Below are 13,854 nucleotides of genomic sequence, written 5' to 3'. Positions count from 1 at the left end.
CGCAAGCCACGGACTAGCCGGCCCGGCCCGAAGCATCGTTTGCCAATAACTTAACGATGGCAGACGGGAGCGACACCCCCCCGACCTCGGCGGGGGTGACCCAGCCCGGCGCACACCCACGGACCAGGGAGAAGCAGGCGGAGCAAAGCAAGGGCTGGGCCAACCACTCCCCCTCGCCCAACTTTCTTGCTGGCGGCCCCCGCCCCGCGCGGCCCGGCGGGGGGGCAGGCGCCGCCCAGTAGCCGCCGGGAGGGGAGGAGGGGGGATGCTCGTTGTCACTTTCCCTCTTCCCTACGCGCCGCCCCCTGCCCTCCCCCTGCGCCCGCCGTGCCCCGGCCCCCGGCGCCAGGCGGTGCCCGCCGGCAGCAGGCAGGGCAGGGCAGGGCCGCGCCGCGCCCGCCTCCGCCTTCCCCCCCGCTCCCCTCCCCCGGCATGGCCGGGCGCTGAGGGGCGCCCCGCCACCCCGGCTCGGCTCGGCAAGGCTCGGCTCGGCAAAGCAAGGCAAGGCAAGGCTCGGCTCTGCCCCGCCGAGGGGCTCGGCGCCCGGCCGCCCGCTCTCCTCGCCAATGGTCCAGAGCGACATGTCCAAATCGCCTCCCAGCCCGGCGCAGGAGGTGCAGATGGAGCTGCTGGACAACCCCCTGCCCGCGGCGGCGGCAGCGCAGGTACCGCGGGGGGGGGGCGGTGGGGCCGGGCCGGGCGCGGGGGGCGAAGCGGGCGGCGGGCTGGGAGCGGCGGGGCTGCCGGAGCGCCTCGTCCTTCAACTTCGGCTCCCCGCCGTCAGAAAAGTTTGAGGGCTCTCCGAAGGCGCCCGACGCCCCTGCCCTCGCCCCCACCCCCGAACGCCCTTTAATTAACACGCACGGTGGGCTGCCCTGTGCCGTAGAAGCCTCGTAAGTCAAAAGAACCTCGTAGCTGTCTGGAAGGTGGATGCATAAGAATACGTTGCCAGCAAGGTGCTCGTCCGTGCATGTGTTACTCACAGGTTGCCGCTGTTTCTCCCCGCACCCGTAACCTGTTGTATCTGTACCCGACGCCTACCACGAGCAGCTGAAACCGTCCTCATCCCCTACACAGGCTGGTAACGGTCTGTGTTGGTGGGAGAAGGCGATTCAGCTGCTTATTGAGCAGGAATTTTGGGGAGGCTGAAGGTGTTGAACGCGCTGCGGATTTAAGCTGCTCGGTTACCGCGCAGAAGGTGGTTGTACAGTCATCTCTGAAATTTTAACAACTCGGCCCATGTACGCTGCGTTCAGGTGGATGGATGCAGAGAGAGAGGCAGGATATGGGTGTTTTCACACTTGGTAAAGACTTTGTATTTTGAAAGGTGGTTCCTGTTTAATATATGAATGTTGCATAATATCTTCGAGTTTGCAATAGTTGGCTACAAAGGCTTACGGGGCTATTTTTAAACCCAGTAAAAGGGTGGTAAAATCTGATTGCGTGAGTTTTAAATTACAAACATGCTTGTTCTTGTTAGAACAGAGTTTTTTTCCTTTTGGGGTGGCAGTTTTCATTGCTGCTGCCAAAGCTATCTCTGATGCTTTATTTTCTTTGAGAAGGTGGTCCAGTTTCATCACAAAGTGCTCTATTGCCCGAGGAAAATGCTGTCAGTCCGTCAAAACACTTCCTAATTGATCTTTACTTGCTGGGGACCAGCGACAGCAGAACAAAATCCAGGCACTGAAAGAGAGACTAGGTTAAGCTAAAAAAGTGTCTCTTTGGATGTGAATTTGACTGCAGCCTCCAAGTGCAGAACAGACATTTCAGTAGGGCCATATGCTTTGCCAGCTTCTCCAAAAGCAGTGGCAAGGGAACTAATTTCTGACCTACAAATCCGCCCCTTTTTATATCTTTTCAGCCCTAAGCACAGAATCAGCAACTGTCAAATCATATGGTGCCTCTGCTGTGGACAAATGTCAAATACTGATCATAAAATTGATTTTCACCCCGCCTTTTAACTAGGCATAAAGAACCTCTGTGTAGACAGGAAGGAGAGTTTGGTAACACCCGCGTTATTTATGCTTGTATTTTGGTTTATAGAATTGGTTTCTGAACACTCACAGCCAAAAAGATCCACTTTTAAAGATAGTAATAATGCAGATTTCTAGTTCAGGAAATATTTTTCAGTTTTCGGAACCAAAGCCATTAGGCAAAGCAAGAATCGCATCCTGTTTTGTGTATATATACATATTCTAGTCGTACATAAACCTTTGGTGTAGAGAAAATAGGATTATGGAAGCAAAAGAGCCCTTTGAATAATAATGTTAGTTAATGCTTTAGCATGCACTGCATTGAGACAACTATTCTGATTTGAATTTTTGCTTCATTAACATGATTTCCAAAAAATCAATATTGTAAGATCTTGCTGCTTTAGAACATAGTCACAGTGTGAAGGAGAGGCTTAATGAGAACATGTGAATCATCAAGTAGATTGCCTACAGGTACTTCAGTTATGCCCACTGCTATCTTTTTCACTGAGGTACTTGAGTATCAATCCTAGAAATATTTCATGCCAAGTAATGCATCAGAAAAAAAACCCCAACACCAACAAACCAACATGCAAGCTTGTGGAGTGATATCACTCCTAAAAGTATTCTTTCTGAAGTGCTACTTCTGGGAATCGTGATTTAGCAAAATATAATTGAAAAGCCTTTGCAGAGTTGTAACAAGCCTCAAAATTTCTCTTATCCAAGAATTTTACTTTTGCAAAGCCAAGGATTTCATTTAACCTGGCTGTACATCGTGGTCAATGTTTTGGATCATGCCTGTCTATCATCTATTTTGGCCAAACTTGCCACCACTTGGCAGAGGAGTCAATGTAATTAACACTCTGGAAGTAATTACTCTTAAAAGGTAGTTAAATATGCGAAATAATCCTAGACAGTCTCTGTGTAAAATCTATTTCTTACTCTCATAATGCATTTTCCTAAGAAGATCTGCAAACAAAATAAAATCCCTTCAGGGTGTTTTATTTTGTGACTTTAGCTGACAGTTATACTGTATTATCTCCCTCAGAAGTTCTTTGCAATGGGGAATAAAGTATTGGTGTATTATTCTCTATTATCTGTGGCTTTTAAGTCCATATTACTGTAAAAAACATAGTTCTAGGTACTCATGGTGATCCCAGTCCAGATGGGGTTGCAGTATAGTTTCAGATGTCCAGTTTTATCCAGATGAGTGCATATGCTAACAATTACACAGTGGAGTTTTTCACAATGTCCAGGTATATGTCAGTGCGAATTGGTAGTTTTAGGTGTGGCCCTTTTGTAATAAAATCAGCATTCGATCTTCTGAAATCATAAAACAAGCGAACTCTTCAAACGCATCAGTGTTTGATGATCAGTATCTGTTTTAAAAAATCAACTCCAGTCCTCCTTTTAATTCTTTATTTTAAGAACCCCTTAATTCTCGGAAGTTGAATTGGTGGAATATTCAATGTAATCATTTTCATTAACCCAGATGCTATGCTGATTTGTTTATAATATATTATAACGTAGCATATTAATGCCTTTCATGGTAACTCTTGGCCTCTCTTCTTCGCTCTTCCCTCCCTTCCCTGTAATTTTTCTCTGATCTTACTTCAAAGTCCCTCAGTCCCCAGAAATCATTAGATTCAATTTCTATTGCTGTTTTCTCATCGTAAAGCTTCCTGTGTTGTGTCACAGGAACAGTCATAGCAAATCAGATCAGTAAATTATACGAGATGTTTCAAAGAAAATATAATGAAACCTTGTATCAAGCAACTACAGACTATCTTGTGGAGGGAGAAGGTATTTTACCCTGGATGAATTCTTGCCTATTCTCTACTATTATTTTTTTCCTGTTCTTTTTCTTGCCTCCTTATGCATCATCTGTCAATGCAGGTCCTAACAACCTGACACATTTTAAATGAAAACAATTCTCTTCTCAATTGTTTTCTTCAGCACCTTCGCTTGCATTTAGATTTCCCCTGTGCCCTGATACCATTAAGTGCTTCCCCCTTCCAAGTCTAAAGGCTTGATCATTCCAGGAGCACTTGGCTCCAGCTGGTTGGGTTTCATTGCTGAAGGTAAACTGCAGACATGGGATTGGGGACAGGCTGCTTCAGTTTTCCTTCTGTATTGACTGCGATGGATGTTAACATGAGTTTTAGAGTATCGTGCATGTGGTAACTCCAGAATATCAGCTTAGTTAATTGGCCCTAGCGCTGACTGTTGTCTTTCCTGGATTTCCAGTTATCTTTTTAGTTGTGTACCACCATCCCTTCACTGCCTGTCTTGTGGTACTGAGGAATGGAAAGAATAGCCAGAGATTTATTCTCGGCAGATTAATCACACTGCCCTCTGCTGCTCTCTTTCAGCTGAGTTGATTTATCACAATTCATACCGTGTTTACCTATTCTTCAAATAAACATTTTGCAACAGTGTATTTCCCATTAATGATTTGCAGGAATACTTTGTAAGCTATAAACAAACAAAATTTACATCCCTTTGCTTACTTAAATAATAACAATAACCATTCATTATAGAGGCATGGAAGGTTTTACTCTCTTCTGGCAGCATCCCTAGAAGCCAGACCCAGTGTGGCAGCCTCTCAGTAGAGTATACACAAATGAAGAAGAGATGAAATCCAACTCCATTCATTGAACTTTCTCATGGTCTTCAGTAAGAGGTGGTGTTTTCTCTCCTGATGTTGTAATCTCCTTTCAGTGTTGTACTCCTTACTGACAAAAATAAATTTTAACAGTCCTTCACTGAAGAAAGCCCTTCAGGTTTCGGCTGTTACTTTTCTGATAATTCTCCTCTGCTCTTTGGGTTTATTTTGCATTGTCCTGAACTCTGCCAGTTATAGGTGATCTCACATACTCAACTCTTCCAGAGACTTTTATTTGCCACTTGAGTATTGCACACCAGCAGCATATATGGGCTATAATAATTGTTTTTTACATTTTTCTAGAGCATAAAATCCCTCTGAAACAATGCAGCAATTTCAGTCCTAGCTTATTTGCGTATCTGGTAACCATCTTCTAGAGGCGATCTCTGTTTTTGTCTTGTTTTGTCTCTAGGTTTATAATTTCAAACTGTTATGGATAAAAAGTTCCTGTACGCTTCCAAAGCTGGCTACTCTGGAGTCTCAGTTACTTTTCTTCTGCTTATTTTACTCAGTTCTTCCCCGTGTCAGGATAAAAGGGTTTCAAAATAACACAGAGCAACCAAAATCACCCTCCCTGTCCTCTAAGGGCTTGTCTTCGTCTCTTTCAGCAGGGAAGCAGACCCTTAGCAGGGGGAAGCTTCCCTATAGCTGGCTGCTGCTCCCTGCAAATGTCTTTCTGTCACAGAGTCACATCTCTTTTTCTGTTTGCTTGTGTAAGAGAAATACAGAAATCCTTGGAGAGCAGGTGGGGAGCAGCAGGCATGTGGCCTACAACTGTAGTTACCAATCTTAAAAGGCTGCAGGAGGCACAGTGGGGGTTGGGCAAGAGCTTCAACACCTTCTGCTGTTGCATGCTCCTCTTCTGATGAGTCGGTGATGGACATCTTCATCAGTGGTGTTATGAGATGTGCAGCAGATTTGCACCAGGATGTGTTCCCAAGCCACTGGGAAGGAGGAGAGCAGGCCAAGTCCCCTCCTCCTTGTCTGGTGAATGGAAAATGCTAGGTGACCTGGTCTGAGGCCAGGGTGAAAGCACTGGGAGATGGCTTAGAAGTGTAGGAACTGGTGAGAACTGGCCTATTTCTAGCTGCAGTGTTGGCAAGGTTTTATCACAGGACAGCAGAAAAGAGCATCAAAGGTTTAACCCCGTTACACATTTCTCAGCAGAAATAGGTTTTCATTTTTATGGAGAAAAAACCATCTGTCAAATGCTTATTTTTGGATTATGTATGCAAGTTTGAATAAATAAATTATTTGTGGAGGGGTTTATTTGTTTGGATGGATTTTTCTTTTGTTGTAGGTGGAGGATTTTATAAAAGGGCTGTGGAATGGATTTAGCAGAGTCATCACTGTAGCTTGCATGAACTCGATGACTGTATATGGAGATCCTCAGTTTGATAGAATTCCTGAAGGGAAGCCTTGTCTTTTCTGAATTGTGTCCTGATAGCAAATACTGTTTGAAGAAATACAGGTTTTGAGACCTAACCTTGGGAATTCTTCTCTGCCATAAGTCTGTGCTCCTCAGGCAACTTCTTTGCTGAAAGTACGTCACAGAGATGAGAGCCTGTCACAGGACTGCACTAATGTTGGCTGCGTAGGGTGACCTGAAATCCCGGCCCTGAGACACAGGCAAGCCAGGATACATTGTTCTGTTGCCCCTGTTCCCTTTGTGGAATGGAGCTGTGGAGTGCTGGGGAGCTCGTCACAAGATCTATGTATGTCTCTAGCCCTTGGCTGTACTGTCAGAAGGCTGACCTCCCCTCCTTTATGACATTAGTGTGATTTGGGATGCAAAGATCAGAAATACTCATGTCTCTTTCTGTAGCTGACCCTTTATATCCAAAGACATGCAGTTTATGTTGTTAGAGTATGAGTGTTTACAGTTAGGCAGTCGATGCTGGAGGCTCCACCACCCAGTAGCTGGAGGGTGTCATTTCTGAGTGGTGGTCAGCCTGGCCATTGACCAGAGAGGGCTCAGGAGGTCTGACCTACGAGGAACATTCTGTTGCCTTGTTGTAAGGAATTGATTAAAGTGGCAATGGCTTAATTGACCAAGAGATGTATGGAGCGTGCCACATCGCTGGCACACAAGCAGGCAACCCCCTCCTTTAAACTCCAAAACGAGGAGGAGGAGGAAGAAGGGGCCTTTTCTGTGGCTGGGAAGCCCCTGGGACATGGCAATAGCACAGCCAAGTCACCTTCTGGCAGTTAAAATTTGAGGGATTTGTCCGAGGAGGGGGAGGGGGCACTACAGACAGGTGTTTTTCTGGGGTGGGTTGGATTTAACAGAGCCAGTGCTTACAAAGCTGAACAGCTTAGGAATGGGCAAGGGACGGGCAACAGGAGAGGGGATGAGAGGAGATGAGATGCTGGGGCATATGGTGTAGGGGAGAACTTTGTAGAGTAGGGCTGATGGTTGGGCTTGATGATCCAGAGGGTCTTTTCCGACCTGAATGATTGTGTGATTCTGTGAGCTGGATATGCATGTTGTGCACTGTACTGTCATGCTATCCTTTGTCTGGGAAATAGGCGTGTTTAAATAACTTTCAAAGCTTTTACATGGGCAGGAAAAATCCTTAGTGCACTCTTTCATTGTTAACTTTTTTATCAATTCTCTAATCCTTCAGGCAGTCACTCTTTTGATCCTTGTAATTAGTCATTTGTTCATCTGAGATCGTGTAATTCCAGCTCTGAATTTTTGTTTTCTGCTTTTGATCTCTCCAGTCCCTTTCTTGCATCTTTATTTCAAGATATGACATCAGTGACTTGACATCAGTGACTCTACTGCCTAAATCTACTGCACCTTTCCTTCATTCTTTGAATGAGACCAGTAGGCTAGTTTTTAAGGGTTTATCTTTGTCATCTGTCATCAGTCTCAATGACTAGTGCTATTTTACATATTGTAATCAGTAAAGGTTCAGGGTCACCCTGCGTGTAGCCCTCACCTCTGCTTTGATATAAAATACCATTGGAGTGGTTACTGATGAAGGGCACTTTAATACTGTCACTGAAGATCAGTTCCCTGGTTGTAGATAGTTGATAATTTTAAATGTTTTGTATTTCTTCTTCCAGATGATAGTATTTTGCCTACAGGGATAAACCATACCTTCTGCTTGTTGTGCATGTTAGAGGATTAAATGTTACGGATGCATGTTTTTCATGTGCTGATGCAGGACCTCATTAAAATTAAAGGATTTCACTGGGTGACATTGATCTGTTTGCAATGAGTAATTGTATATGAAACTGTTAGTTATCAGGAAACTGCTATGTATTCTTCTAATGCTTCATATGATTCCCCTATTTCATTTGATTACATGGGTTGAATAAAGGTTGCACAATGTACTGTCATGTCAGAGTTGGATAGCATTCTTTCTTTGCTTTATTAAGACTTGATGAAATGGTATTTACAAAATTACTTTGGTAGGCTTTTTTTTTTTTTTTTTTTTTTTAAGGTTTCACATTGTCTAGCAGGTGTTTTAAGAAGCTGTGGAACTTCAATGTGTGTGTTGTGGTTTTTGGTAAAGTCTGGTAACCCAGATGATTTTAAAAGAACTTCACACATCTGCCTGATAAACCAAGCTACAGTTCTACAGTTCTCATATTGTAAATGCTTACATATATACATAACTTTATTTGTTAAGATGTTCTGCTGAAATCCAGTGAGAATGTTCCTGTCAGTAAACTTTTTATATAAACAGGCTTGTTCACAGGGCTGACATTGATTGTATTAAAATCAGCTGGGGCAATTGATGATACGCCATAGGCAGCTGGTTATGCTGAATTTCAAGATCATTACCACTGGGCACTGTATTACAGGGATGCAGAGACATCTGGTCTTCTATGGTCCTTCTGTTAGGTACAGCTACTATATAGGTTAAGAACGACTGCCCTGTGTTGCAGGCTTTACTGGCCAATGTCCGCACATCATGATTCAGCCCTTTATTTTTAGCTACCTAATTGCAGCCAACTGCTTCATAGAACACAGATAAGACACCTAATTTAAATATGAAAATGACAGTAAGATATTGAGTTCACTGTGAAAAAAATGTCTTTTTTGTTTTCCAGAATTGAAAGTAACTGGTAGTTTTGGGGTTTGGTTTTTTTGTGTGTGTGTGCAAAGGTCTTGTTCTTGCATTAAGATCTGATGGAAAAAATACAGTCAAAGAAGCAAAACATAGTGAATATGACAGGATGTGTATTCATGATTCTCCACATGACAAACATTTAATAATTTTTTAAAATATGTAAGGATCTGGTTTTGTTTGTGGAAGACTTACCTCATTTTTAGAAGAAAGTTTCAGGCATTTCAAACTGTGGGAATAAGTTTGAAAGGCCTGGAAGACAAATGTAATCCCAGATTAGCATCCTTTAAAATAATGAGAAGAGTCATCAAATCCCACATTTCCCACGTGCTGGAACTGTCCGTCTTTCCTCTAATTCAGAGTTGGTCTGTGCACAGAAGCAGCTGTAAAACTGACTTTCCCTATGCTATGCAGCCGTGGCCTGCCATCATGTCAACTGTATTTTTTGTCTTTAAAGTCAGTATTTAGCTTGTGCTGCTGAATAGTTTTCACTGTATAAGACTAGAACAAAAATGTGCATGCTGCTATGCACAAAAAAAATAAAAGCTGAAAAATCAAGGTAAGTTTCAGTCTGAGCTGGATTTGCCGTGTGATGTTGCCCAAAATAAATGCTTTTAGATGTTGCTATGCAGGTAGAGAAGTGTGTGTTTTATCTGTGCTTGTAATGCCTTTTTATCTGTTCTTGTTTGTTTTATCCTCATCACTCTAGACACCATCCCTCTTCTGCCTATGTGGAAATTTTTTGCAATATAAAACTGAACACTATGATTCTGTAAATAAAATAGATACTGTAAAAAGCAAAAATATGACCACGAAAGAGAATATGTGTATGTTTGTTTCTAGTGTCTCCTTGAGGATTACAAAATACTATACTGTACATTATTTATGAAATTCTCTAGATGGACCTTTATGTAGATGCTTTATATTTGTGAACTGCTATCTGAATATTTTGAATTCTTTATTTTTTGTATGTGTTTTTCCATAGTTTTACACAAAAAAATGGAGAAAAGAGGGTCAGAATGTTGGTGTTTACAGTTAACCTCAGTAAGAACCATTTTTAAGAGGTAAATTTTGATTTGAAGATGTTTTATTTGAAGACTACTGATGTCAACGATACTTTTAATGTATTTTAGTTACCCTAATACTATATTAAGTGGAATATTATATTGGATGGAAAAAGATGGTTCTGATAGAACTGTCTATTCTAACAGTAACTGGAAAATGTTTTGAATAATTTGGTGGTAATAGTGGTTCTGAGCTACTTTTTATTCTTATGGATCTTTGAAGACTTTCTACTATTAAAAAGTTCTCTATTATCAACGACTGCTTTTAGCAATGCAACCATGTAAAGACATTCTTCATTCAATTTTCATTTTACATTTTGTGACGTACAGGGTTACAGTTCTAGGTTCATCAGAAAGTCCTATTTTCATCCCCATGGTGTGTAGCATGCTGAATTTTATATAGCTCTGGCCTAATCAACATGTGTAGTATCAATTCGTGTGCCTTTCAGAAACTTCTTATATGGCTTTGTAAAAATCATATGAATTTGGCAAAATATCTTTCCCATAAATATATATTTTTGGGGAAAATCATTGCATTTCTTGTAAGTCATTGTTAGTTCAGTGACAGAACAGATATTAAATTTATTTTTGCTGAGAATCAGTGTCAGGCTGACAGATCTATTGTTACTTGAGTCATGCTTTCTAAAAGATTGGTATAGTATTAGATTTCAGCCGGTGTTCCAAACTTGGCCAGAATCAATACTTACAGGCCAGAAAAAGCCTGAGATTGTTCTCTCGCATCTCATGGTGGCAAGTTACCTGGATTTGTCAGTTTGACAAATGATCTGAAGTTAGTAGTGGCTATCTGTTGTTCTCCTTGGTTACTCTTAGATTGCAAAATATTTCATCATACTTACCATAAAGAGCTACAGCTCAGATTTTGAAGTCATGATCTTAAAAATCTGCCAGTATGAGATCTTAAGTGTGCCTCCGAGCCTGTGCTGGAGCCCACCCTTCTCTACCATGATAACTGATAGGAGTCGGACCCAAAGCTGAGTGGTGCTCTGAAGATTGCCCAGGGAAGGACATGCTTTCTGCACCCAGGCAGAGGTTCATCCCAGGGTTCGTTGTATCAGGGCCAGGTTGGCAGGGGTGTTGTGTTGTAACACATGCACAGCCACGTTCTCTGATAAGCTGATCATAATTTTGTCATTGTGCCTAAACCCACGATTGACAGTGGCTTATGGCCAAAATCAACAGCAGGATGTGGATACATGGACTTGGAATCCTAGGAAATGAGAGGATAAATAATATAATTTCTTAGTGTAATATTTTGAGATAATAGCACACTAGTACCTTATTATCAAGAGGGTTTTTTGTTGTGTATTTTAAGGAGAACATTGAGATTTCTGTAAAGGAATTTTTATTCTTGAGAGAAGGGTTGTGAGGTAGTATGGGGGAGGAAATTAAATTACTATAAAAATTTAGCATGTAGGTGATGGAGGCTGGTGTTTGGTTTTGTATTGCTGTTTTTTTTTCTTGAGTTATTGTGGAACTCAAAAGTTCAGTGCTGAATGCAAGATGAGAGCTAAGATTGGGAACAAGCCAAGTCAGACCTTGAAAGTGAAGACAAAGACCCTGTTTGTTGCAGGGAACTGTGGGAGGTAAAGACAGGAGACATGATCCAGAAAGATGGATTAGTAAAATGACCTTTACAGCAGCATGATGAGTGAGGAAAAAAATTGCGTTTATCAACCTCAAGGGAAATATTTGAAACAGTCAAGACATGATTTTGATGTAAGTTTAGATGAATTATAGCAATGTGACTAGATAGGAAGGGCTGTCTCTTAATGTTGTGCAGAGCGAATCTGCAAGATTTTGCTATACCTGGGAGGAATGCTCTGGGAAGTCTCTAAGCTGGTGTTGTGGCATGGATTACAATCACCATGAAAATAAGTAGTTGCAAATACCATAGTTTTAAACTCTGTCATGTTTTTTGAAATTTGTTTTATGATATTTATTGATGGTCCGCATTCATTGCACGGAAGAAATAGCTTTTTTGAGGGGGTTGGGCCATTTGCTGTGTTTTTAAACCATAGTATAATAATTTTTGTTTGGGCCAACCATTGCTTTCTCCTGGTGTCTTTTTGATTTTCTAGTAGATAAAAACGATGCCTTGCTTTTTTGTTGCATATTATCCCTTCTCCAGTTACATGTGTAGTCCTTTTTCATTGTTACACTGCTTTTACTTCAACTTTTTTAAAAAAATTATTATTATAAATTCTTACTTGGTTGTAAGATTGTATCTGAATCAACAAATTGTTCGTCACTTCTTGCTGTTTAATGTTCCCTCAGCTGACTTGGCTCATAGCTGTAATGTACTGGACACTGATCTAATATCTCCTTTCCTAGCTTGTTTATTTAAACTAGCTTCAAAACAAACAGTACTTTTTAATCGTTGTGACTTGTATGGTTGTAGTATTATTCACCCAAGTCTATAAATGTTTCTCCAAACACGAATGTGAAAAAATACCCTGAAACATTCAGGGCTCAATGACCAGGCCTATTCGTATTGGTGAGCACTTGCACACATTTTCTCATCAGTTGCTTACTGAATATATGCTTATTAACTAGCATGAAGCTGATCGTCTGAATCCCTGCTAGCCTAGGAGACATTGGTGATATTTGTACTGAAAGATTTTTGTGCAACACATACTAACACTGTTCCTCTAATCTTTTTTTTTTTAATAGTCTTACGGTAAAGGGGCAAGAAGGAAAAACCGGTTTAAGGGATCAGATGGGAGTACATCTTCTGACACTACCTCTAATAGTTTCGTACGCCAGGTATGTGTTTTTCAGCTTTTAAAAGACTGTATGACTTGCTGATGTTAGTGTTCAAGTAATTTTTTTTTTTTTTTTTTAAATTGTCAAATCAAAGAGTGATACTGTAGCCTGAGAAATAGCAGAAGTCTTTGCTGGCACAGTGAAAAATATTCGGTTGCTATTGTTTTAATCTTGGCAGAAAAATACTGTAAAATTTCTCATTCATTTCCATGTATAGTAGTTTTCATTAGTTTTGTTACTCTAATCCCATCAGGTGATTAAAGCTAAAGGAGGAGGCAGCGGAGTCTGATGGGAGCACCTAAAGTGGCAACATTTGTGAGAAAGCATCAAAACCCTACCAATTCTCAGGGTTTTCCTGCTTAAAATAGTGCTGTGTGAGGAGACACTGTTAACTTAGATGCTTTCCTCCCACATCCCAGTGTTATTTTAAAGCATGGGTTGGAGGGGAAATCCCTGACAGTGTTTGTCCCTATCACACTGATGCTGAAAGGCCTGTAGAGGACAGAACAGTGCTGTAGGCTCCCATGATGTGTGCCTATGCACCTCTCCCTCAAAGGGAGACACCTAACTGGAGCATCATGGGGATCCCAGACCTATGTGGGTGCTTGGTGGACAGCTCAGTCTGGCCAACAGAGGTAACAAAAAATGCAGAGAAGGGTATCCAGAGTCCAGTGTGGTCTTTGGCTGCAAAACAATGCTACTGAAGATGTGCTTTTTTTTTTTAATTAGAGTGCATTTCGATGTGCTTATGGTTGACAACCACTTGGAGAGCATGAAGGGTACCCAGAGCATCACAGTGACTGCACCTGTGCAGAGTCTGAAAGATGATTCTTTATCCCCTGGTGATTTAAGCCATGGTTTTGCAAATGCAGACTTTGCCATCTTTTTCGAAGAGGTTCTGGAATTTGGGAAGTTTCATTGCACAGTTTTTGGTTTTGCCATAAGCATGCACCAGACCTTCTTCTCTACCAACTTGTCTTGTACTCCATCTCAAAACATTTAATGGCTCCACCACTGTTGCATTGGTTGTATCAATACGCATCTTCTGTTTGCAAATTTCTTCTACTTTGTTCTGCTATGATCATGTTAACAGGTTTTGTGATAGGCTGTGAATTTGATAGTCAGGCCTATATTATGTCTCGGTGATGTTGGACATTGGCACGAAATATTAATTGGTCATGGGAATTTTTCAGTGACAGTAGACAATAACAAGGTAGAAACCCTGGATAAATAAATTACTTATTTGTGGCATTTTGTCCTGTTTAAAAATACTCTGAAAAAAGCAATCC

The 13,854-nt window shown here is 41.6% G+C and overlaps 1 protein-coding gene across 4 annotated transcripts in view; it reads left to right on the top strand.

Moving 5' to 3' along the window:
* Positions 1-383: 383 nt before the first annotated feature.
* CACNB2 (calcium voltage-gated channel auxiliary subunit beta 2) overlaps positions 384-13,854 on the top strand; it is a 263,484-nt gene continuing 250,013 nt past the window's right edge. Inside the window, exons 1-2 of one of the 4 annotated variants that reach the window (XM_074900176.1) lie at positions 384-665; positions 12,473-12,565. In XM_074900176.1, coding sequence (XP_074756277.1) covers positions 567-665; positions 12,473-12,565 — 192 coding nt within the window. In that variant the 5' untranslated portion in view covers positions 384-566. The remainder of the gene's footprint in view (positions 666-12,472; positions 12,566-13,854) is intronic. The other 3 variants (XM_074900177.1, XM_074900179.1, XM_074900180.1) reach the window with 3 other exon arrangements.

The sequence above is a fragment of the Athene noctua genome, chromosome 2, assembly GCF_965140245.1.
Source record: "Athene noctua chromosome 2, bAthNoc1.hap1.1, whole genome shotgun sequence".
NCBI lineage: Eukaryota > Metazoa > Chordata > Aves > Strigiformes > Strigidae > Athene > Athene noctua.
Note: the sequence above shows the minus strand (reverse complement) of the source record. Positions and strands in the feature narration are given on the sequence as shown.